The 26,831-nt window shown below is 37.5% G+C and overlaps 1 protein-coding gene across 4 annotated transcripts in view; it reads right to left on the bottom strand.

The window, feature by feature from the left end:
* Positions 1-26,831, bottom strand: part of fat3b (FAT atypical cadherin 3b) — a 76,814-nt gene that overhangs the window by 44,074 nt on the left and 5,909 nt on the right. For all 4 annotated transcript variants that reach the window (XM_016673453.1, XM_016673454.1, XM_007557990.2 and 1 more), the window contains 11 exons: positions 26,493-26,627; positions 26,180-26,381; positions 19,471-19,589; positions 17,948-18,146; positions 9,931-9,992; positions 7,372-7,686; positions 6,280-6,490; positions 5,407-5,478; positions 3,387-3,523; positions 1,295-1,570; positions 31-241 (listed from right to left, as the gene is read on the bottom strand). In XM_016673453.1, coding sequence (XP_016528939.1) covers positions 31-241; positions 1,295-1,570; positions 3,387-3,523; positions 5,407-5,478; positions 6,280-6,490; positions 7,372-7,686; positions 9,931-9,992; positions 17,948-18,146; positions 19,471-19,589; positions 26,180-26,381; positions 26,493-26,627 — 1,939 coding nt within the window. The remainder of the gene's footprint in view (positions 1-30; positions 242-1,294; positions 1,571-3,386; positions 3,524-5,406; positions 5,479-6,279; positions 6,491-7,371; positions 7,687-9,930; positions 9,993-17,947; positions 18,147-19,470; positions 19,590-26,179; positions 26,382-26,492; positions 26,628-26,831) is intronic.

The following is a 26,831-nucleotide window of genomic DNA, read 5'->3' as shown; positions in this document are numbered from 1 at the left end:
AGAGACAGAAGAAACGATGTTAAAACAAACCTGCTTCAATTGTGTATGTGATTTGACCATTAATTCCATTGTCTTTGTCTAGTGCTGTCACCTGCACCACAGAAGTACCAACGGGAAACGTCTCATAGGCTACAGCATCATATACGGTGCTTGTAAAGTACGGGACATTATCATTAGTGTCCTCCACTGCCACAAGGATGCGAGCCAGGTCACGGTTAAATGGAAACTCCTGATCCTTAACCTGGAACAGGAGAAAAGAGAAATAAATATGGAAAGAGCTATGGGAGGCAATGCATGAACAAAATATTTTTCAAAGCTATCAGACTTGTAAAACGGTGCATAATTTCATCCCAACCAGGTCGACTGCAGAAGCCAGTCGACCTGGCTTCTGCAGTCAGGTCCACTGGCTTCCACCCCTACTGAAATTTAGGTTTACTGGCAAAATTTAAAAATTGTTTAGATGTTTGCAGTTACACAACAAAGAGCTACAAAGAATATATCCCAGGTCAACACTAAGTCCTACTGTTATTGAGTGATGCAGTCTCAAAATTATCTGATCCCCTGAATCCTTAAAACATTTGTAATTCTCAGATGCAAATAACAAATGGCTTTGGTGGACTCTGATATTTATCTGGTCCAATGAAATCCCAAGATTTGGATTTCTCACAGGACTGTGGCTCCTGGAAGCATAGTTCCACAAGAAGGCACAGTTAAAGGGTTCAATGCCTGAACTCCAAAATATAAAACAAAACCCAAAACCACAAGCAAATTGTAAGCTTCAACTGGCTTACAATTAGAGATTTTGATACTGTTTTGTAAAGCAATGAAATTAAAAGCTTGCAAGTCTAGGTATTGGGAAGAAGGAAGCAGATTTTGAAAGGAACAGCAAGTCTACAGTAAGGCATGACAGTGGTTCAGTAAGGCTCTGGGACAGATTAGCTTTTTCTGACACTGGAAACCTTTAGGAAAGTAAGTTGGATTCAGTCAAGAATAAGGAAATCACAGAATGAAATATAACGCTGTCAGCTTGGTTTCAGGGACCCTGGAGTAAATGAATGTAATAGTTATTTGACTTCAAGCACATTGAAAATGTCTTGTAAAATTTAAAAACAATGGTTGCAGAATGCAAATATGACGATTTTTATAGACAAGAGTTTTCTGTGCATAAAAGGGGTCAATAAGATTCCTCAGGAACTCTGACAAGCATGTCGTAACAGCAAAAGGGTGCTCTCCAAAGTGCGAAGTATTCATCCAGCTGATGAATACTGGATGAATACCTCACTATTATCCTTACCATAATAGTGAGGATGTGCTGAGTTCTGGCCTCATAGTCCAGTCTGTCCGCAGTGTAAACTACCCCTGTGCCAGGATTGACCCTGAACAGTCTCATACTCGCGGGGTCAACACTCCCGTAGATGGAAAAGCTCAAACGGGCCCGCTCGTCCATGTCTGACGCTCTGAGTCGAAGTAGCTCAAAGTCAGATGGTGCATCCTCAGAAACACTGACATAATATGCCGGCTGTGAAAAGACTGGAGGGTTGTCGTTGCTGTCCTGTACTCGTATGAATACCTGAGTAACAAAGAGGCAGAGAAAGGGAACTGCCAAAGTCAGCAAGCTGAGTGGAAATTGGGAATGAATTTATTCTGCTGATGGGTTTTTGAATAAGAATTTGTTTTCCCCATATTACCTTCCCATTTACAGACAGGAGAACCTATTGAAATAAGATCTATTTGCAAGGAAAGAATTTGTGCTGCATTTTTGGGGTATAGGATTGGGTACACTATTTCTTAAATATAATGTAATGTGACCCAGGATCCACCAAGGTGCTATCAGTTATTTCCATTACAACAAAGACCCAGTAGGCCAGTCACGAAAACAAGAGCACTGGCAGTGGATAATACAAAGAAACATGGAATGACTTGCAACAGTATACATATCCCTTGAACCTTTCTATATTTAGCCACAAGATAATCACAATGATTTATGTATTTGACTGGGATTCTATAAAAGATCAACACAAAATAGGGTATAATTGTGGAGTAATTTGAAAACCTTTATATTAAAATCTAAAAACTTGACAGGCGTTGATATTCAGTCCTCTTCTCTTGAAAACCCCTAAATATCCAACCAAATGCCTTCAGGTGTCATCTGACTTATCTCTGTACTAATACAGCTGTTCTGTGTTGGCCTCAGAGGTTTGTTAGAGAACATTAGTAACAAATACTTAATGCTACGGAACACATCAGACAGATCAGGGATAAAGTTCTGGAGAATTTAAAAAAAAAAAAAAAAAAACAATATCCCAAGTGTTGAACATGTATTGGAGCACAGTTGCATCCATCATTCTAACTGTTCCCCAAAGCAGCTGGCCCAGCTGCAAACATACCAACACATGGCCATCCACCCAATCTGACAGGCCAGCTAAGGATATAATTAATCAGAGAAGCAGTCAAGGAACCTATGGTAACCATGAAATAGCTGCAGAGATCTACAAGTTAGGGGAGAGAATCTTTCAACAGCACAACTATTAGTCGTCTATTTCAGAAATCTGGCCTCTATACAAGAGTATCAAGAAGTTTTGATTGTTAAAAGAAAGCCATGAGGATTCCTGTTTGCAGTTTGCAACAAAAGATTTAAAGGACACATCGAGCATGAGGAGAATCCTGCTCTTTTCTGATGAAACCAAAATGTAACTTTTTGGCCTACATGCAAAGCACAGTGCACTGAACATCACCATTAATACATAATGTTCTCGGTAAAACATGGTGGTGACAGCCTCATGTTGTGGAGGTGGTTTTCTAGGGACAGGGAACTATGGTCACAGTTGGTGGTAAGGTGGATGGAGCTGAATAATGGAAAAAAAACTGGGGACTGAAAAAGACTTGCAGTTTAGATTAACTACAACAGCAATAAATATACAGCAAGAGTTAAAATGTAATCATTTTGATCAAAGCATCTACAATTGTCCAAACAAAATCTGTCTGAGCAAGATCTATGTTGCAAAAACAAAATAATTCTACAAATAATCTACAAAGCATTGACACAGAGCAGCTGAACTCAAGTACATGCAAAAGTTTTTTTTTTTCTAAAAACAGAGAAAATGATGTGCATTTGTTTACCTTCACAATTACTTGGTAGTGATCTATCATACAAAATTAAAGAAAAATACATTGAAATTTGTGGTTGTGAAGTAAAAATCTGTAAAAAAAAAAAAAAAAAAAAAAAGCTTATTTGATAACAAGAAACATTTTCTCTAAAAGCACCTATAAAACAAAAAACTTGACGGAAAGGGGTAAAAACACTTTGAACACTTTAAAAACATTTAGTGCTGGACTGACGTGTTTGATGTGGTTCTCCAGGAAGTGCAACTTAGTGCAAAGCATACCTGTGTTGTAGCAAAGTTGGTCCCATCTGTCACCTGCACTGTCATGTTGTACACTGACTGAATTTCTGCATCCAACGGCTTGGCCACAACAAGGGTCCCCACTCCAACTTGAAGGTCAAACTGCATGTCAAAGCTCCCTAATATTACATAAACAGATACACACATACAGGGCATGAGTCATTTTTTGCATTCTGTTTGAGTGCTAAACTAAGGTGCTCTAAGGTATTACTGTGTAATTGTCTTGGCCAGATGCCTTCATCTGTTGCTGGAGGGTCTGTGAAATAAAATGAACCGAAATGCAATGTGATGTAGTGCTGAACCCACTTGGCAGCTTGAGAGCTGTTAACAGCCATACAAACATGTGTCTTATCACTCCAAAACACAACCCATCACAAAGATCAGAAACCCACGGCCGGGTCTTTTCCACAGGCGGTGAGTGTACAGTTTAGAGGCTTAATGTTTGATTAAAGTGAGTCACAGGACTGATACGTGTTAGGTATTCAGTGCCATCCTTCATCTCATCCTTGCTTCTCTCTTGAGACATCTTGGAGCTTGAGCTCCCCTCAGCATATGAATACTGATTGGACATTTTTCACTGAAGCTCTGATGCGTGTTGAGTGGGAGCAAACCACTAAGATTCACACGTTATTTATTTATTTTTCCTGGGAGGTGGGTTGGTCAATCTTACATGACAGGGGATCAATTTCACAGCACTTTGAAAAACAAAAGCTTGTAATCCCCAACAGGTTTCTTCCGAGTCTAATTCTGCCTCCCGGTTTTTGGAAATTATCTATACAAACATACCGTGTCACAATGTCTGAGCTGGAACTTTGATAAGCGCAGAAGTTTTGTTTCGATTAATTTGTGTTTCACACTTTTGTTACAAACCATGAACTCCTCAATGGCACCGATCGCTGTCAGAACAGAATGAAAAGGGTCACAAGTTCCACATTTTTTGGCCTTTCTGGTAAGAATGTGTAAAAAGCCATGATGTTGAGTATTTCTTTTATTTCAACAGCCGTTTCTCACTCCAAGAAAAGTCCAACCATTCACCTGAGTACATTGATTTAAAACAAAGACAAATGTAGTGACTATGAACTTTTAATTAGTCATCCGTGACTTCTCTGGGCTATAAACATATCACAAGGGCCAATTTCTCATAGTAACTCTTCAAAATAGAAAAAAAACAAAAAAAAAACAATAAGAGAATAGGCCATTTATGTAACCCAGTTATGTGTTGTTTTTCATAATTCAGAAAAAGGCTTCAAGAAAATAGCTACACACATAGTCATCCATATCTAACAAAACTTTATCTAAACTAGTCAAGCATCTCTTGTGAGACATAATGTTCTTAAATGAAGGGTGTATAGTGAGTGTCTACTCACTGTGCATACATATGATTTTTTTTTCAATATTTAATGACCACCTGACCATCATGAGCTGAGAGATCACTGCTGCATATAGTCTATGAATTCACCAAAAATGTATCAAATAAAGCTGAATAAAATGCAAACAGGCCATGCCTCCCATTTGTAATGTTGATGTCAGTAAATCTACAGAGATACTTTCTGTTGGTTCATAATGTATGCTAATATTTTATATATTTGTCATTATCCACTAAAAAGGTAACCATGGATACCTGTGATTTATATTAAAGTTGATAAAACATCATGCGGTGTGCTTGTAAGTACTTTGTAAAAATACACTTTGATCTGGAGAATTGTCATGAGGTGGGAAGCATTGGAGTTAGAAGCACACTGTATCACAACACAGCCAGATTTATTCAGTGAAGCAGGAGCATTTCAGCTGAACTAATGAAATAAATCTCCCCTGCCTGGTCAGAGAAAACAAACTGGTACAGTTCGAGAATGAGAATCCTTTCTCAAACTTAGATCAATCAACACTGCCTTCAGCTAAACAAAGTTCTCGTGTTGTGTGCTACACTTCCTGAATCTTTGAACTCCTCAACACCTGAGGCATTTAGGCAAGAGATGCGGAGCAAAATTAATTTGGACCAGACCTGTGTCAAGAGAGCAGTTTCGTCCACATTCATTCTGTGGAATGTAGAACATTTCTCTGGCAAGCCGGCCGCCTAAACAGAAGGGAAATACAAACACAAAACGATCAACATTTATGAAGTCCAACTTTACTTTTGTTTTGAAAGCCCTGAATCATCTGCATGCAGTGTTGCAAAGTTAAGATCCTACAATTGTCTTGAAAATAACTGTTAGTAGAGATGGTGATGCAAATGCATTTAGAAGAAAAAGAATTCAGATTATGATGTTAAAAGTAAAAAATGCTGACTTGCAAAGCAATTCTGCTAGTAGTGTGAGAAAAACGAAAACATTATGCACATTTCTCTGTGTTAAGAGAGACAATTGTCAAACAATTATCTCTAAAAAAAAAGTCTCAGAAACAGGGGCAAGATATGATTTAACAATAAACTAACCAATCAAATTACTTGAACTTAAGAGGCATAGTGCATCAACAACATATTAGTTCTTCATTTACATGTGGACACCGACAATTACAATGTTAAATTCTGGCTCCATGTGACACCTGCTTTGTTTTTAGATTCAATGAAAATGTGGTCTTGATTATGTTTAGTTTTTTTAACTGAAAAAAACTGGACTCAACTAAAATTGGTAAAAGCATATGAGAGCTTTGGAAATTGCCTGCATTATACTGACACCATTCAAAGAAGATTAACATAGTCTTGCTTCTGTACGTGGATTTATGTATGCTTTAAATAAAATGACAAAAATATGTTCTGTGCAGCACCTCGACTAAGTATGACGACAGAACTTCACTCTGAAGAATAACACATCACTATTTGACCTTTTCCTAATCTTGTATCATGATATTTTTTCGCAACTCATGTTAATATACTTACCAACAATACTAAACCAGACAGGTGTCGTTGACTGGCTGATAGCCACCACTCCCACCGGCTGAGCAACTGCAGATGTCTCTGCAATTGAGAAATTATAGGACTTCTGGGTGAAGAGCAGGGGCATGGGCGAAGGGACAGGTTTGCGAATCCATTCAACATGGAGTTTGACAGCAGACCACAACAATGGAATACCACTGTCCTCAGCTTTTATCTAAGAAAAGAAAAGATACGAAAAAGAGAGACAAGCGCACACAATTTCATAAATAGCCTTATAACTTCAAAATCTAGGGTTAGTACTATATGCATGTAATCAGGCTAAATAAACTATAAACTACAGCTTAAAGTGATAAATGGGCCAGCAAGTCTTTAAATAGCTCACCTCACATTTCACAACATATGGTAAGATAGCTAAAAAAAAATAAATCATTTGATCTAATGGAAGAGCCTATATGCCCACATGCTTATAAATTTTACGGGATGCTCGCTGAGTTTTCAAGGAGAGAAAATCTGGGTGTTGCTGTCCATGTTAATGAAAAAGGCTACCTCATCAACTGAGACATGAGCTCTCATCCAGCGAAACAAAAGGAGAGCGCAACAATACATGGCACAGTGGGGCTGTGTGTAGTTAATCAGTTAATCAGTTGTACAAAAAAATCAGGCGTCCCCAGACAACCGGCACAGCCGTTGTAATTTGACCTTGTGTTTGAGAGGAGGAACGTTTGAAAAGGAACCAAAACAAGAGCACAATTCTGTGGAAAGCAAAAAAAGATGTGAAGACGGAACTTGTGTTGTATATCTTATGGTGCTACTGCTGAGTTTATTGGTTGTGGAAAATTCAAAATACCTGGACTTGTGCCAGTTTAAAAATGGAAAATGCATTTTCTTCTGCTAACTTTGCCAGGTTGTTCAAGAAAGAAAAATGAATTAAAAAAAAAATGTAAATCAAGGAACGGGAGCAACTTTGTGCTTAAAATAGCTTCCAACTTTATCTCAACCAAGGATCTTTGTGGCCTGATATTTATGCGTATGATTTACAGTTTTGTCAGCTACGCTGCTAACTGCTGTGTTTTATGGTTATTATGAAGCACTCACAGTGAGGATGTCATAGCTGCCTGCTGTGACCATCTTCTTTGAGGACACCATACCGGTCCTTGGGTCAATACTGAACTTTTCATCCTCATTCCCATCAATAATGCTGTATGTGATGTTGCCGTTTGCGCCCAAGTCACGGTCATAGGCAAAGACCCGATAAACAGGTTCACCCCGTTTGTTTCGGTCCCGTTCAGGCAAGCTGATGCGGTAAGTGACCTCGGGGAAGGTGGGCGAGTTGTCGTTTTCATCCTCGATGTGGACTATGACCCAAACGGTGGACTGGCGGGTCGTCACCGGGCCGTCGATTACGGTGACCTACATTGACAGCACACATGCAAAGAGAGAGAGATATGATATAATGACAACATGCTTTGTCATTTGTGAGGGATTTTCTTTGCAAGTGCGTCCATTTATTGACATCTTAAATATTGCTTGTGCTGTGTGAGTGCAGGGCCACGTGGGGCCGAGATCCCGGGAAATCTCTTTGTATTATTGATCTGCCTGAAGCAGAGCCAGAGGTCTGATCGCTGATCAATTGGATCAGATAAGAGTGAAAATCATTGTTGCCAGCCTGACTGCTCACAAGACTATTAATTACAGGCAGGCAGCATGAGTTGGAGTGTAAAACTGTGGATAGCACAGATGGACCAGCACTTCTGCTGAAATTGGAGGTCAAATGTACAAACTCAATTAAATGCCTTCATTGCATGTCACTGTAGTCTGATAAGTTCATATTTCAATATAGATAAACACTAAAAATCTTAAAAATATGAAAAACAAATTACGTCCATCAGCACTGAACATGTTCTGAAATACACTTTTACAATGTAGCGCTTTATGCCATGGCTTTCAAAATCAGGCATGCACTATGTATGATAGCATTGATTAACCTTTCATCTGGAAGCCTGTTACTGATTCTGTTAACACAGTGCTGATGTTTTTCTTGCTTTCTTGACAAAAAACACCTTGCTGAATAGAAACATTGTCTCCATACATAGAAAAAAAAAAAGAATACTCTTGCCACAGAGATAATCTAAGATGGAAATGTAAGATCTGTGGAAGTAGTCTTCCTGCTGGAAACATGTTTTGCCTTTGTGTGACAAAACAGTTGGAGTTTTGGGTGAATTTCAGGGCAAACATAGTTTATTCATTGGCTCTTAAAGTTAGTTGAACAAAAAGTTAACAGTGGTTTTGTTTATGTGCAGGAGGTTTACTGAGTAAAAGAATATGTATGGATTTTTTTTTGTTCCTTTTAATATATCTTCTATCAGTACAAAACATCAGATGGTGTCTCCAGATTAAATTAAAACATTTATAACCAGTCTCTTCTGATATTCCCCCTGCATGTTTACCCACGATAGTTAGCTGTAACTCCAATTCATTTTTTTTTGTCTGAGTCAGAAAAAGGAGAAAATGGTTGACTAAAAATGTCATCTGAATGCTTCAACTGCCGTTCCAACCACCATATGAGTAAAAATGTCATCAGATTAAGTTATTAAAACATTTATAACCAGTCTCTCCTGATATTCCCCCTGCATGTTTACCCACGATAGTTGGCTGTAACTGCATTTCATATTTTTCTTTGTCTGAGTCAGAAAAAGGAGAAAATGGTTGACTAAAAATGTCATCTGAATGCTTCAACTGCCGTTCCAACCACCATATGAGTAGCATCATCTTAAAGTGACTTTTTAGGGCCAAATAACTTATTGTGTGGCGAGACTAATGTTTTGGCAGCTTAATTACTCATCTATTATTGTGTAATACATGTAATATGTACTGACTATGGAATTCAAAAATGAATTACAATGACTTCATAGTTTGTTAATACACAAAGAAAGCTTTTCAGGGTAACAATATTAGTAAAAGCTGCAGTAGGAATTGGAAAATCTAAAATGATGATATGTGTCATCTAAATAAAGCTTGTTTTAAAATGCTTTTGCTGCTTCCACCTTGTAGTGCACCGTCATAAACTAGACTCCAAATTAGTACACAAGGCAATCAAAGAAAGAAGTGTCTAAACAATTCAGGTGGCAAACCACACAGAACACATAACAATGCCACCAAGCAGCAGAACTGTGGGTCAGCTGCAGGTTATTTTATTCCATTTCCAACAAGGGCAAAGTGCTTGTAGATTCATTAACATTTGATGACTTGTAAGAAAAGTCGGATGAAAAACAAGTTTGCTCATGTCTCTAATGTCAAGAATCTCTGATTATCAGGTTCATCTGCATGCAGAGCAGCAGCTGCAACAGAAATGGTAATCACAGAGCTATCTGTATGCCCAGTGTCTGCACTTATCAAAATGCTGGACGGAACGACTTGCTCTCCTCTCTGCTTCCATCCTGGAGTGGAGAAGATAACCAATGGTGAGTGATTACATTTAAAAAATCTAAAACCTAGGGTCCAAAACCACAGTCATTCATCACATTTTATGGAGCCTTTAGGACCTGCCAAAGTTGTCCTCCATCCTGTCTTTGTTAATAGCAGGCTGTGGCAGGTGGCAGGGCAGGATAAATAATAATACAATAAGCTATGGATACTGTTGGGTTCTTACTGTACCTCTAAAAAGTGCTCTGCCTGATGTTCTCGGTCCAGTTTCCTCGAAGTGGTTGTAATCAGCCCTGAAAATGATAAAAAGCAACTTAAAAAAAAGATCAAGCTTTCTATTACAGCATGTGAATTATACTGTTAAGCTGTCTCCCAAATGTGTGGTGAAAAAAAAAAAAATCATATTGTAAAATTTAAACAAACAGATCTTTGAAATTGGCTTTGCTTTATTGTTGCGCTTCATACAAGCTCTACAAAATTATAGCCTGCAGCTCTGGCAAAGGCATTCGCATTTGGGACATGTTTCAGAGCAGCGTGCAGCTGAGGGTCACTCGGTTAGCCAACAAGCCACCAGAGCAATTTAAGCAGCAGATAAAAGGAAGTATTGAAGCAGATTATCCAGATAGCTAGATGGTTTCACAAAGTGTGAATGCAGTGAAGATTAGGAAATACACAATTTTTAACTAATCGTTTTTGACTGGCCTATTTTTAGACATGTTTTAGACATTGTCTTACAGCTACAAAAGCAGTCATTCCCCACCAAAAATAAACCATCCATATCCTGTTACATGCTTATTATTTTTTAAGGATATTACACCTGCTTCGTATCATGTAGCAAATTTAGGCAAATAAGGTTTGCTTAATTACCTGGACAATATTAGAGTTTTAAATAGAGTGTACCATTAAATTAAATAGGTGCTTTAATTTTTTAAAGTGTGCCTTTTGTCCCAGAGTGCAAATTACAATTTTATGTAAAAATCTATGTAAAAATACAAAAAATCCCATAATATTAAATATGTTTGAGGGAGAAATACATTTTCCTTTAGAATGCTTTTATCCTTAGAAGATCTATTCATGATATAATATATATCTGTATCTTAGGTCAATTGATCTCTCAAAACAAGTATGAGTATGTGCATGCATGTCAATAGGGTATGCCCCATTCTTCCCTGTTCCCTGCAAGGTATGGACAATAGATGGATGGATGAATATTTGTATGTTGAAAAATTCTACCATGAAAGTGAAAATGCACAATGCAAAGTTTGCACTGAATCCTGGCCACAGTCTTTAACCAATAAATACACCGTATCTGATGTTACAATATTGTTTTGCCAATCGTTTCTGTCTCTGTATTTAATATAGAGAGCAAACAGTTTTATTGAGATGTTGGTGCAAAACATTTGTACTTTTTAAGCACCAGAAAGTCTTTGGCCATCAGGCTTAATATTACTGTTTATAGAATGGGCCAAGCACAAAAGAAACAAAAATTTATCACAATAAGCATGACAATGAAACAAATGACAGGGGCCACAAAACCCCAAGAACAGCATCTCTCATCTTCAGCAAGGAGAAGAATTTTAAGTTATATAAATGTTTTCAGTAGAAAGATTTAAGAGAAGGGTACTATCATTCACTCAAAAATAAAAAGAACATACTGAGAAAAAAAAAATCAGCAGCAGTGCAACACCACTGCTTCACAAGTCCAAGGCGCCTTTGTCAGTTAAACATATATGTAAACTCTGATTTTGCATATGGAAAAATGGTGACCCAGATTTGATTTATAAAAATAATCCCACCGCTTGTTTGTAAAGACCGATTTTATTCATGCTACTATAAGTTTAGACACCAGGAATAGTGAAGCTGAGAAGTCACACACACATGTGTGTGTGTGATTGTGATCTGCTAATGTTAGCAGAGGACAAAAAGGCTAACTGGGGTCAAATCCACTGAGTGACACAGTTTTATGTAACATCTGTGCTAAGTACAAGTTATGTTTCCTCAAATTCTGCTGGGACACAAATAAAAGGGCCTGAGATCATCAGAGCCAAGATCCTATGGGACTTCCAGACAGGCAGACAGCTGCTGACCAACAAACCAAATGTCCGGGTGGAGAAGAATCAGACAGGTCTGTCTGCCTGTCTGTTGAAAATATTGTATAATTTACACAAAATACATTTATAATTATTTTTTTAAGGATGTTTGTGCTGAATGATTAAAGCCAATGCACCTTAATGGTGATGGTATTTTTGTTTCTGTGTAATGAAGCATTAAAATGAAATGGGCCTACTTGGGGCATTTTAAGCACTGTGCAATCAACACCCAGTGAATACTCTAAAATCAGCTTCACATATACACTCACACATTTCTGTGCTTGCACATATCACAGTGTCACCTTGGGCTTGCTACGCAGGCTAACTTCAATTAAGTAAATTAGGAGTAAATCTAGAGCAGCGGTCACAAGCTATAGGCGGGGGGGTAGCAGAAGGGGAGGAGGGGCTTGTTCAGCAGAATACAGGGTGAGTTAACAACTCTGATGAAAATCAATGATCTACAGCTCACAGCATATCTGAAGTTAAGCTACACTCTATTCTAATTAAACATATGAGGAAAAAAGTAGGGTGATGGTTCAATGAACAGCCTCATATTAATACACAGATTAAAGTTCAGAGCAATCTTAAAACTATGCTTCCTTGTATTTTCTACATAAAAAAAATGAAACATAGGACTATAAAGAGGGTATTTTTTTAGTATAAAAGGCTTACAAAAACAGCAGTGTGGCTGTTTAAGAAGGAATGACTGCTTCCATTTTTAAATATGCTGAAACTCTGAAGCTAAAAGTCACTGAGCTCCATTTTTGGAAGAATTTTTACTGTTGCATCTTAATTATTCATCTTGGCCTGAGTTATATATTTATCCTTGCTAACATAATGCATGAGATACATGTCCCATGTCTAATAATGTGTATTTGTCCTCAAAAACCAGATTCATGAATAGTATGAATATATATGCGCTTCCCCCACACAATACCAGATCAGAATTAGATGCCTGTCTGTCAATTATCTAATTGTGTGCTAGTTTCCTTATCTAACACCAATCGTATCCAGCTGAGGCTGGTACTAAAGGGCACACAGCCACCAGAACTCTATCACCACACTCCGCAAGCGTATATGCTTTTAGAAGCAACACTCCATCTGACACCCTGTGTCAACACATATCTGTTGTTTTTTCTTTTTTTTTTTTTTTTGTTACCCCAGAGGTATCGCTGTCAATCACACAGCCAGAGCTAAGCAGACAGCACTGTAAACTGTCACAGCACATTTACACATTTTGCTCCCATTCAAAGCTCAGCTTCAATGCAATTTGGGAATTGTTGCGGTGTCTCAAGCCATCGGATTGACATTTTGCGAGCTGAAATGCTTTACTTTGTTGCATCCAAGATTTACTTTTCGAAACAATCTGGAACTTCAGCAGACAGGTCAGGAGTTGGATTCATAACATTATGAACATTCACTTCACGAAAGCGAATCAATCAGCTGGAGTTTGTTAGTTAATCTCTCCAAGAAAGTTTCAGACTGTAAACAGGGAGACGTAATTCAGACTTATCCTACTTCTTTTAAAATTACGTAAATTATAAATTTCAGATCATATGATTAAAATTATATATTTACAGACACTGTATTAACTATAGTAATCCCCCCCCCCAACTGCTCCACTAGGAGTTTATATCTGCAACAAAAGGAGACCTGCCTCAATATAGACTGAAAGGTCACATCGAGAGTAAGAAACCATTAATTCAAGGTCACAAATGTAGAAAGGTTAAAATGTGCAAAGTGGCTTTGAATCTTCAGAATTCATGCTAACTCTCGTGGGTTTTTCTTTAATTGAGAGGCGTAGTATCTTCAACAGTAACATGTTTTCTACCTAATTCCAAACATTATTTTACAAAGTACAGAACAAGAAAAGCCAAAACACTGTCTGCATTATAAGAAAGATTACTGTAAAATCTAAAAAATAGTTGGTGTTTATTTATATTTTTTTAGGTATTGCATTACTTTATACATAATATTTAATCACAGTATCATTCAAAGCAGCCTGCCAGGGAAAGGGACATAAAATATAATCTTTGTACCGAGTAACTTTGTGTTTTGTTTACAAGACCTTACTTCTTGCTACAGAGTTTTAAAGCATTCCTTGTCCCATTCCCACAAATCGCACTTGGTCCTCAAAACCCAAAATATCCTGGAGGAAGGAGCTTAAAGTTGCGTGCAATTATAGATCTGTCTCAAAATGTACCCAAGAGAACAGTCTCATTCATCTTATTGCATTTAATGGGCCATTTAATGGACATAGAAAGCCGACAGCAAGAACTTGACTGGAATATTACTGGTGTTAATGTTGCTGATTTGTCAAAGAACCCCGACAATAAATGTATCCATTTTTAGTATATGTTCTTGCAGTTTTTTATCCCCACAGAAAAGCTATCTCGTCACACATATTGTACATTAAGTGTTGTGTTGTGTTGTGTTTTGTTTTGTTTTGTTTTTCTTTTGTCGCTTTTTTTTTAACACACCATTTGCTGGAAGATCCTAAAATTGTTTCTTTTGGTCTATTACATAAGAAAAGTAAGATTTGAGTTGACAAAGTACTTCTTTCCTGTTTCAGAATACGTCTTTGATGAATCAGATGAGTAAATTGTGGTGGTCAAACATGGAGTGTTTTAATGCATTGTAATCCAAGTCTACAGAACATTAAAATTATGTGAAAAAAAATTGTGTAGATCTAATCTTTTACCATTCAAGAAGACATAAACTGAAGTTTGAAAACTTCTCACCCCTTTCTGACCCCCACCCTAAAAAAAATCTATCTGCATCACTTCCATTTGATTGAGGGCCAAAACTATACTGTTTCTAAACTGAAACACAAAATTCTTACAAGTTTTACAAAGGGCCTTAGTGACAGACTTTGGACAGATTAAATTAGACCATATAATACGGTTATGTTATTAATGTTTGTTTTAGTACTGTCACACTATGGTATTTTTCCTAAGGTTATAGCATTACAAGAATCTCATACCAGAAAAGAGGGGGGTAACTACTGCACACTGTTGAGCTTGCAAACTTTCATTGGTCACATTACAATGCTTGAATACTCTCAAATTAGAAAAGGTATGTCTGACCAACAGCACCCAACTGTCAGGTCATTATTTATTCAGTAGAAATGTTAAAATCAATACAGAAAAACCCTAACCTCTTTATTACTTACATATGAGCAAGAATCCCACAACACCTTTTGCTAACAATGAAAAATAGTTTGAAACAAATGACTCCATTTCCATACCCTGATGGGAGCCAGTGTCTTCCCTTGCATGAAATATTGCTTGAAACTAATCTGAGCACTTTCTTAGAATGTAAATTAAAATGTATTAAAATATCGTTAATATTATAAATATGTTTCCGTGAGGTAATGAATAACAGACAAGTTGAGAAAGTATTGAGTTGTTTGAAAGACACAGACAGCAGGGCTCAGATGGCTAAATGCTCCCCTGAGACACAACAGACAGCACAGATAAGTACTCAAGCTCAAAAACAATGTTATTTTCATATGGCAGCGTGCTGTTGTGAGATAATGCTTTTTGACTGTTTGCAGCTGAACCTCCCTTTCTAACACAATGATGTAACAATTAATCAATGGATTCAATTGTCACACTATGTCTCTTTCCCTCCCACACAAACGCAGACACACATTATTCATAGATACAGCTGTTGGGTGAGCATTCTAATCTGCCGAATAACAAATTGATTCAATATGCTGTTGCACCTGCATTAACACTAATCGCATCAGAGGGATGCATCACAACAAACCCACTGACTCATTATTACAGCTACGCGATCTGCGAGAGAATGCCTTAGTGTTAGGTCCAGGTTACATATTAATGAGAGAGTGAGGGCCAGAATGTCTCTAATGGGATCAATATTAGCCTTCTCACCCCGGTTCAGTCTGCTTCACTACATAATGTCAATAATACAGCCATAATGCACAAAAGCATTTTCAAACAGTAGTAGAGAATGACAAATGGAGCCACCACCTTCGATTTAAAGCTTTGACATGCATGCGCATACCATTAGGAACTTCCCTATTTTTAACATCAGCGCAATGGTTGACATGCTGCATGTTGTGTATAGGACATTGGTTTTTGATCATTACATCTATAGTTCCCCGAGTGCAAATTATGCTTGAGTTACAAAGGCTTCATAAATGCCTTTGGTTGTTTGTTGAATCACTTAAAGTGTAATCTAGGGCAGCAACAAAGACCTCCGCAAGACTGGGTGGGGGTTGAGGTGTGGGATTTGAATAAAACATTACTATATAAAGCATCATTCTTTAATGTACATGTCAATCATTGCTTAGAATCCACTGTGGCTTCCTTAAACTTCACATTTGACAGATTCTTGTGACATATACGTCATTTTATTTTTTCTTAATATAGTTTGTGTTTTGCACAAATATTGTGACAGTTCTATACAACTTGATTAGTAATTGAAAAGAACAAATGGTTTACTTTTTTTTATCATCTTAAACCAAAGTTATAAAAGGTAGAGTCAAAACAATGTTTGACAGTGATTCAATCTTTTTCCCCAGAAGATTAAAAGTTGGAAAGGATGTTCAGGCGCAGTGCTCTGACATGATATGTCATTTTAACAGGCTGCTGTGTAAATCATCTTTTGTGAGCCTGTTAAAATATGTATGAGAAATCTGAAATGTGCGGATGTCAGAGAAAATTTGCACAAATCATCTCAACAGTGAGGTCACATGAAAAGTTTGAAAAGCAGTCAAGAAACCAAAGTTCTAACCATGTTTCTGAACTTTGCTGATTCTTCTCACGAGACATTACAAAAACATCTTTCAGATGTTACAGAACTGAACAAAGTCTACCGCGGCACAAAACAAACAAAACCACAAAACCGGCACAAAAAGAAACAAAACCACCTGTAGTTACATTGTTTAGGGGTGATTTAAATATTATAGATTTAAGAAAATAGAAAAGGAGGTGTGGAAGTGGAAGGGGTAAGAGAAGCGGGCTGTTGTGGCCCATTTGTCATTGTAGCTGGAGGCTATAGCAGCCTGAGGCTAAACAAGAAGGCATGACAGATCCAAATTAACCCTAAATCTGTTGTCCCACTGCTTCCTATTTTGTCATTTATCTAGGTATATTAATATACCTAGATAAATTATTCTTCAGTGTAAATAGGAGTATATGATGGGAATTTCATGAAACATCAAGTCCGTTTAATGGCTTGGAAGTACGAATATCACTCCTGTGCTCTCTTGTTCTGGATAGGATAAGGAGTATGGTATTTGAACCAGTGGCAGAACTGTGTGTGTGTCACTGCAGAACACATACAATATCGATTCACTGTAAGAGAACTTCTATATGCTTAAGTGTCAAATGTGTAGCAAGGAGATGCTGCATGGGGCACAATGTTCCCTGAGCATAATGACAAAGAAAACAGACAAAATAAATACAAAAAGTTAAATGGTAAATTGTTGTGGTTGTAGCAAAAATAGCAAAAATTGTAGCAGAAGTTTATCATTTGTACCTTTTAACAGAATGTTGGTCCATATGAATGAGTATTTGAGCTGCTTGTGACAGACCCATTCCACACATTTTATAACCTTTTAGTCTGTGGGCAAATGGCTAAGGAGGGTCATCATGTGTCCTTAGAAACTAATGAAGGTAGTTGCACTTACCTTAAATAAATAAATACACTTGTACTTAGCCTTAATGAGATGAAGACACCTTGACCTGACACCACTGACAAAATGTCTGTGGATTTTTAGTTTGTCCTTTTTGTTTCCTACACATTGATGTCCACTGGGATTTAGATCCTAAATTTTATTTATCCCAGGTGTGCTGCATCATAGCACACGACGTAGCCTACTAATAATACTTTTTTACTCTATTATTTTTTTTAACTCATATTGAGTAAAATATATTCTAGCACTGTAACTCTTACTTGAGTTCAGTCTATGGCTACTTTACTTGTCTCTGGTGTCTGGCAAACTAAAGCTCATGAAGACTGGAGGAGATATTGTGGGAAGTTAAAGGAGCAAACTGTCCCATTGAAATGTTTACTAATAATATCACAATTAAATATTTTCCTTAAGTAGTGCAGTCCTAGAAGAAATCATCAAGTTACACTGCAAAATATACTTGAGTAATGTAGCATACCATGTCTGTGAACCTTACCTGTTTTGGGGTTAATAGAGAAGAAATTCTGTGGGTTCCCTGCAGAGATGCGGTAACTCAGACGGGTGGGTGCTGCTGTAAGGTCAGGGTCCTGTGCTTGAATACGAATGACTGGCACATCCTTTGGAGAGTTCTCCTTGACGACGGGGTGGTAGATTGGATCAGATGTGAGAGGAGCATTGTCATTGACGTCTTCAACCTGGTGGAGAAACAATAAGAAATCATAATACCAGGAGAAACAGGCAGGAGAAAAAGACCAAGATTGGATATTGAACTTGTCTAAGCATTGTTGTTTGCATTCCGGCTCAATATCCACTATATATTGGTTGGAAATTGATGTGTTGGAAACGGAACTGACAATGCTGATAAAACATGACCCTCTGACTCAGCATGAATGCATGAAGAAAATGTATTTGCAGATTTTAGGAGTGCTTACTAATCAAAGGACCCCAGGACTGTGTTGATATGTTATTCATCACAACATGGAAATTTATTTACCAGAAAATGTCATAGATGTCACACTTTAAAAGCACAGTGAATTGATTTGCCTCCTAACAGCATAGATCTGTAATATTTATGGGAAACAGCGAGTTGATTGAGAGTTTGCTGAGAGGCACGGAGAGCAAAGACAGTTCAGTCACTGAATGAGAAGCACCTGCTCCTGATTCATTTCTCAATTTTTTGTCTGTGATAAAAAAGGCCAAGAGGAAAGCACCTAATCAGATCACTACACTCAAATATCCCAAGGTGAGAAAGGGCTGCCGATTAAATGTGCTTCTAACTTATGTGAGAGGGTTCTTCTAACAGTGATGAATTCCAGGTATGAGACAACAGATTGTTTTGTAGCTGAAGCAAATGCAAAGAATGGTCCAGTGGCTCATTCAGAAGAGAGATTGCCTAACACAATGCTTTAAATAGCAACACATGGAGAGTTTTTGCTATGTTACTCTCACTTCAGCTACGGCGCTCCCCAACATTATTCCACAAACAGCATAACCCCAAGCTATATGTTGACAAGCTGTGAATAACAATCACTGACATACAAAGCCCCTGACCTTTCAACAGACCACTAAAAACCTTTCTAGCAATGAACACAAAGATACTTGCTTAATACCACATACAATCAAAATCTCTAAGTCAACTATTGGATTTTCTGTAGCAATTACCACAGGTACATGTCTGGCGAGAAACAAAAGACTAATTTGTGGAAAGCACCTTATGCACTGTACCATGTATGGAGGAGAATCTGTGATGTGGTTCTGTGGGCCTGTTTCTCTATAGAGGGCCCTGAGAAGCTTGCTTAAAATCTTAAACTATTTAAAATACCAGGATGTTTAAAAAGTGATGCTTCTTGCTAAGAGAATGCCTAAATTCGCTTTAAAATCTAATTTTGTCTGTTACTCTTGAACTTTGTATGATCATCTTGTAATGTTAATGAATGGTCACACCTCTACATTTGATATTTTGCATGCACTATATACAGTAAAAAAAAAAAAAAAAAAATCTCAGCAAATGAGCATTACCTGAATGAAGACTTCAACTGAAGCTGACATGGGCGTAACCCCTCTGTCTGTGGCATGCACAGTGAGCCAGTAGGAGTTTTTGGTCTCACAATCCAAGTTACCAGCAGTATAAATCACCCCTGTTGAGGAAAACAGAAACATTAATGCAGCCGTGACTTGGTTAGACAATGCCAATGCATGTCTTTTAGGTGGGTGGAATGTAGATTGGGTATTATCAAGGGGATACATCCTTAAAAGGTCTCGTGGGAAAAGTCTTTGAATACTAAGTTTCCTGTTGCAAAGAGACACATTTAAACTTAACTCTGTGTCCTGGCTTCAGTGACATTCACAGGCATTAGTAGCGCCTCTGTAGTCACCTTCAATGCTTCAGCCTCCCTACAGCTAATCACAGCTGACCAAACTGCTCCCACTGCTATTTGCTCAGTGCTAAACGTACTCTGAACTGCCCTGCACCAAACAAAAAACACTCATACACCCTGACTGAGGCGTGTTTAGTGGCCTTAAGGAAGATGAGTGGCTGACAGCTTTGGTGACCTCTTCAGGGACAGAGAGAACACACACACACGCGCGCACACACACACACACAAGATGACAAACGGAAGCCTCTTTTATTACTTTCTATAAATCAGTCATGCTGCATTGTCTAAACTTTTAGGAATGACACAAAAACACTCATGCCTTCATGACCTAACAAAATCCTTTTTTTTAATTATTTCATATATGTCATGCCAGGAAAGCAAAGCAAGATTTTAAATCCCAGTTTATTTAAATAAACTTGAATAAAGTATGTAGAAAAAGCAACTTTTGGTTGTATGGGCAAGATTTCCCTCTAAAACCCAAGGACTCTGTTTTCAGTCTCAGATGTTACACTGTTCACCTTTAAAAACTATGATCACACATTCCAAAAACTGTTGCTTGCTTGCAAATTTGCTCTGTTCTGCCTGAAAACTCAAATTTAATAGCTCTTACACTAAAATGCTCTCCTCTGGATGGCATCATGCTACTCACATTCAAACTTGCTCAAGCTGGATTTATTATTTTGTTTTTTTTTTCTCTTTTGCAAAACTTTGTGATGATTTTGCCCAATAACTGATTCATGCAATAGTACGACACCGTGTGGGACTGACATCACTGCATACAGAAAACTAGTCAAGTAAATTCAGCAGTACAAACTGCAGACCACTGATAAGAAATGCAATCCAATTATTGCAGTTCATATTAGACAAAACAATACAGGTGAGGAAGGTTGAGTTTCACACAGTTTCTTCATGACATTTGAGGAAACTTGCAATCTAGTGCAATTTTGCTTTGCATAGGACATTACACCTTCCAAACCACATTGCATGCATTTTCCAAATATGAACAGGATTTCTTGTTTTTGGTCTCTGATGTTTCTCTAAACTTTGCAAATGGGCTTTAAAAAATATGCTTGTTTAGAAATGTGCTTTGCTCTCTCTCAAAACTATGTTTCTATGCCCAAATCTACCATCTCTTGCATTAATATTCTGATTGCATCATACTTCTCCATGTAAAACCCCCTACTCAGTTTGTTCTCATCTGTTCATGGATTATTTTTATTGTACAACAAAATGCAGTAGCTCTGCCTAATAGCGAATGAAAGCACACTGTGTTACAGTGCCTTCTTTGCAGTGTGGTAACAGTATCTACAACGTTTATTCAAAATAAAGCTAAGTGAATTCAACAATGAGAACCACAGAATGTTGTAGATACTCAAAAGGTAAAAGCTGAATATTTTTTTAACGTTAAACCTTCCTGCCCCACAGCCATGAGAAAGTAAGAAAACATTTGCGTTGTTGGTCCAAATGATTCTTTTCATTAATGACGGAATATTTCTGAAATACCAAGGCCAAATTACAGCAGTGTGAAATAGATGACACGTTTTCTGTAAGTTAAACATATTGGTAATGTGCTTTATCGGTTAAATTTCATGAAACATGCCAAAGATGTTTTTAAAAGTGCGATATATCTGTTTATGGTTCAGCTGAGCTGAATTGAACTGAGCTGATTTAAAGTGAATCAGCTATAGAATATTTGCCAAATGCTGGAAATGTGGATGTTGGAATTGCATCACATGTCCACAACTGCCTAACAAATTGGCACTGAAGTTTAGAACTTGATAAATTTACAGTCTTTTGACTACTGCTCTGAAATGAGAAGTAATCATTTACTCCGGATCTTATATGGTTATCAAAACCCAAATATTGCTACTAGACCTGCTGCTTATTAGAGTCTCTTTGCAAAGACAAACTTAATTACAGTTATTAGAATAGATAAAAATAAATAGCTACTGATAGGTATTTTATATCATTTTGTGACCTTGCGATGCTGAAAGTGCCTAATGATGTGCCAAATTAATCTTTCATATTTAAACCATGTTGCAGCAAAGTGTTCCAGACTAACCTGGAAGTGCTTTTAGATCTCAACGACCAGGTTTATTTTTACTTGCTTGTGGCTTTAATTCTTGAATGTTCATAGAACTTGAAGTTTTGAACTCTGTTTTAAGCTATGTTTCAAATATTAATTTGCAAATTGCTTGATGCAGACATACCCCCCACAAGGTTGGCCATTATCTGCTTATTTTGGACACCCTAAATTATGGTGATTGGAACACCAGTTTCTACATAATGCTGATATTATTGAGGCTTCACTAAGCTGTAGCTGAGCAAGGGATTTCCACCAAGTCAGGTCATGACCATATCTGCATTCATCCCTTTAAAAGATGGGAAATAAACATATTGAGACTCGTCAGTGTGTCTCTAATGCTGACCCTGAACTCCTACAATCTTCAATAAAATGTATATAAAACATGATATATAATATTTATTATACGTCACTTCTCTAACTTTGCTAGTCAGCCACAAACACCCCATGTACTTTCACACAAATCAGGTGCCAACAATGGGGAAACCATCAATTAAATTAGGACTAAGCAGCCAACCCAGAACACATGCAATGAATAGCAAAAGTGTTTGCTGAGACACATGCTTGCCCTGTCGTCCTTGACCATGTCCTTTTCAAAACACATCTCATCGCTGTCAAATAGTCCCGACAGAGAGACAAGGAAAACAGAGCTGGCTCTTTCAAAAGCTCTTTGAACTTTAAAACCGACAGCCACCATTCACCAGATTCAATATGAATCGGACTTGACAGCCTCCATTCTCACCATAAATAACACACTTGAAAGAGTGGACAAGAAAAAATTGAAGGGTCACGCCACTTTCTCTAATCCAGAAGTTGTGCAGCCCAGCAAAGGTTTAACATCCATCCATCAGGTTCGTTTACATCCCCATCCATGAGAAACATGTTAGTGACCTAACTATCTAATTAATGCTAGCAAATGATCAATGCCAAGACTGATTAAAAAATATTGTCATCATTTTTCTCTTCAGAAACTGCTTTGCATGCAACATGAAAGTACAGCCCATTAATTTTTAATAAATGTGAAATGTATGCTTCTTAAATGTGTCTCCATGTGACTTAACAAGTACTTTATCTTGACTGTGACAAATATGGAGCTTGCAAAGTGCACTAATAGAGGAGCTCCTGACAGATGTCCAATGAGAAATTGGGAAGCTTTAGTCCTCCCTGGCCAATGACAGGAATACAAATTTTTGTTTAAAGTTCAGCCAGCTTTGGATATAAGCCAGAAAGGATCCAACATTTCTTTTGATAAAGTGACCATGTTTTTTTCATCAGCGCCTTAATGGACATGGAAGAAACATCTAGATATCAAATAGAGGAATAGAAGGCCTTTATCAGTGGAAAATACTCCAGACAACGAAGGCATCATGCCCTACATAATGCATCAAAGAGCCTGTTTTGAAACTAAGAGCAGGGCTGATATAAGACATACGTTAAAAGAACCTAAACACAAGACCTCATTCCTTCTAATTTTATCCGCATTTCATTTTTTTTCCATCTCTCTCTGTCTAAATCCCATTTTCTTCATATACTGAGTTTGGCAGTGAGAGCCAGATTCACATGCAGCCAGATCAGGGACTCAATACGGCAGCAAAAGGCACCATAGAAGGACAGACCGAAGTGCTGTCCACAGCTGACTTCTTCAGCACAATGAAATAAATCAAATTACACATCTCCTTGTTCAACCTTTTCATTTGACACAAAATGGCTTCGGTATTTTTTATGCTTATTATATTAGGAGAGAAAAACAACAAATAACTCCAAGATTATAAAAAAAAACAACATAAAAGAACCTGGAAGGAAGAAAGCTGTATTTTCTTCTGACACTTTTTATGCACTCCAGACCCCCCCCTGCATCCTCTTCCTTCCTCTCTTCAGTTTCACTTCCACTCCTCTCTCCCTTTAGTTTCTGCTCTAACAAGCAGTTTGATTTCCCCTGGAAAATCTGCACTCAATAAACGTTCTCACTGTCTGTGAGGTTCCTCACTGAGGTTTTAACACCAAAGTGAATGATGACTCCGAGCAGGGCTTCTTCATGTATTCCAACATTGTTTCTTTATGAGCACAAACTAGACAGTAAACATATGAGACTGCATATGTAAATATAGTCGGAAAAAGGATTTGCCTTTGCATTTTTCATGATGTGTTGCTTTTTGAGACTTATTTGCCTACTTCGTGCTGGCAGACAGGTTACGCCTAAGTACTTTCTGGATTCAACATGCAGTAATCAGACCTTGGTGTGAATTTGTTACAGTTAATTCACGATTTAACAAAAGGAAGAACTCATAACTGCGTTGTTAGTGTGGTTTGGCTAGCTGTTTTTTCTTTCTTAACAGGTAGAGTTATAATCTGAAAAAAACTGCATTTTTTTATTCTGGTTGTATTTGTCTTTTAATAAAATATTTTGTAAACATTAAAGTATTAAATAAAAATTCAGATAACAATATTTGAACACTTATTTGCAGGAAATGGAGGATTGTCAAATATCAAAAATGCTGTACTTTCAAAACTAAAAACAATGAAAAGAAAACAAGTCGATGTTCACTTTTAAAAGAACAATTCTATTGTTTTAACTTAAGAAGAGTCCCGAAATCAATATTTGGTGGAATGTCAACCACAGCTTTAACGAGTCTTGGAATTCACTGCACTATATTTTTACACTGGAGCTGCATTCAGGTGATAACCATAAACAATACCATTAACAAGCGTCATTAACAAGAATGACGCTTGTGACTGAATTTAAAAATGCTGAATTATATACTTTTTCATATAAAAATGTGCTTTTAGTTTAATTGATAGACTGGAACACATCATAAAAGCTAACTCAGTGTCACTCACTCTGTCCATCTGCTTCACTCTCAACTATAGTCAATAATAATTAGCCCCGTTAAATGTCAATACAAGCTTCCATTGTAGTTTATATACAGTAGTGCAACATGAGGTAAGGGGAAAAGGGCACTAGAGAAAACACTATTTGTACCACTTAATGCATGCAAAAGTTCAGAGCAGGAATATTAGTAGATATTTATTTTTTTCCAATTAGTATTGCAGTTACTCCTCACTGTACTCCCACTGCTTGCACAGAACTTTTGGTCTGCATATGCAGCTTTATAAATCATAAACTAATTAATTTCATTAATCAGTTCTATGATGTCTGCCAATACGAACTGTCAAATACCTTGAAACATACAGGTCCTGTATAGGTACCATGAAAATGTTAAAACAAGAGAGCAATATTTTTTGTTTTGAAAAAGAAAGAGCCTTTAAAGCATGCTAAAATGAATACCATAAATTAAAAATACCAAGCACTGAATAAGTCACATCTAATACATAACATTTCTGTTTTAGGTTTTCTTCTTGCCCATTTCAGAGGAGCATGTTAGCAAGCAGAGGACTGACAGACAGCTTTAAATAATAAAGTTACAAATACTTATTATTCTCACTTTGGCTAATCCTTTTTACAACATTGGCTGCGACAACAGCAAGATTAAAAACCAGCAAATGTATAAAAAGTCTTACTAATTCCCAGAGCGCTCCGCAGTTAAGTAGAACTGAACAAACCCAGTTTAAATGTTTCACCAGCACGGAGAAAGAGATGCAGAAAAATAGGTCTAAAACCTCCAGTGACATACGGTAGATGCTGTTCTGGCAAGATCCTGCAACGATTCTTCATGGAAAAATTATTGCAGTATCTTGCACCTACTGTATTTCAAGTACCTTCTCATACTGGGTCACGCCTCTTAAATAAGTCACTTATTTCTCAATACTTAGAAACGGTGGGCTGCTGCGCAGGACACCCTTGATCACTGTTATCTGCACAGCACTAGATCAGTTATATGGTGCTGCCTGAGGCTCAGCAACTGTCGCTACCATGCTGCCATCATTACAGTAATGATCTCCCAGTACACAGCTCCTGTGTGAGGTCACAGCTACACTCTCACTAAGGCTGTACAACACACTGCCCTAACTTTCTACGCCTAATATTCATTTTTTTTTTATTGGTGTTTTTTTGTTTTTTTTCTCCGAAAGAAACTTGAGGTCACAAGGTTAGGCTGTTTCGTCACTTACCAAAAAAAGCACAAAAGTAATGAAAAACACAAAACGGAACAGCAATCATACATATGTGGAACCCGTCATTACAGGCTTATGACCTGGTGAGGTTCCCCATTTGCAATTCATTTAGTTATCAGTATTCTAAGCATTGTGCTGCACATTATTGGATTTCCACTTCACATAAACAGGCTTCGAAATTGATCCAGTGTCACACCTGTGTCTTCGTCGATGGTAAAAGTGCCCAGTCCGCTGCCTCCACGGACAGAGTATCTCAAGACGCCATCTCGTCCCCTGTCATCATCTTTAGCGATGACTGTCAGGACACTTGTTCCTGTGCGAGAGTTCTCCTTTACTGAACCTTTCACAGCAAAGTCAAGGAAGTAGGGGGCATACAAATTTTCATTGACGTCCGCCACCTGAAGAGAAGTGATAGTTGATTTTAATGTGGATGGAAGAAAGTGTGTGGATTTATGTCGTTTGTTTGCCCTCAGAGACATAAGCCAATTATGTGCGATTCTTTTACGCACCTCAATCTCCACAAATGTGACACTCCGAAGGCTTGAGATTCCTCTGTCTTCTGCCACAACAGTCAGGTTAAAGAACTGTTTTGTCTCAAAATCTAGCTCCTTGTTTATCCTCAGTATGCCGGTCACGGCACTGATCTGCACAGAGAATTTTATTGGGCACAGTCAATTTCTTCATCGACTGCCTTTTAAATATAAGAAAAATCTTGCACAAAACTGTACATATGCATGCCTAATAGGGATTTACGGCATGTGTTCTATTTTTATTTATTTATTTTTATTTTGTCCATAAAAAATGGTTTTCTGAGACTGAAAGAAATATGAACCAGTTGCAAAATGTGT

This window comes from Poecilia formosa, unplaced genomic scaffold (genome assembly GCF_000485575.1).
Source record: "Poecilia formosa unplaced genomic scaffold, Poecilia_formosa-5.1.2 Scaffold3, whole genome shotgun sequence".
Classification (NCBI taxonomy): Eukaryota; Metazoa; Chordata; class Actinopteri; order Cyprinodontiformes; family Poeciliidae; genus Poecilia; species Poecilia formosa.
Note: the sequence above shows the minus strand (reverse complement) of the source record. Positions and strands in the feature narration are given on the sequence as shown.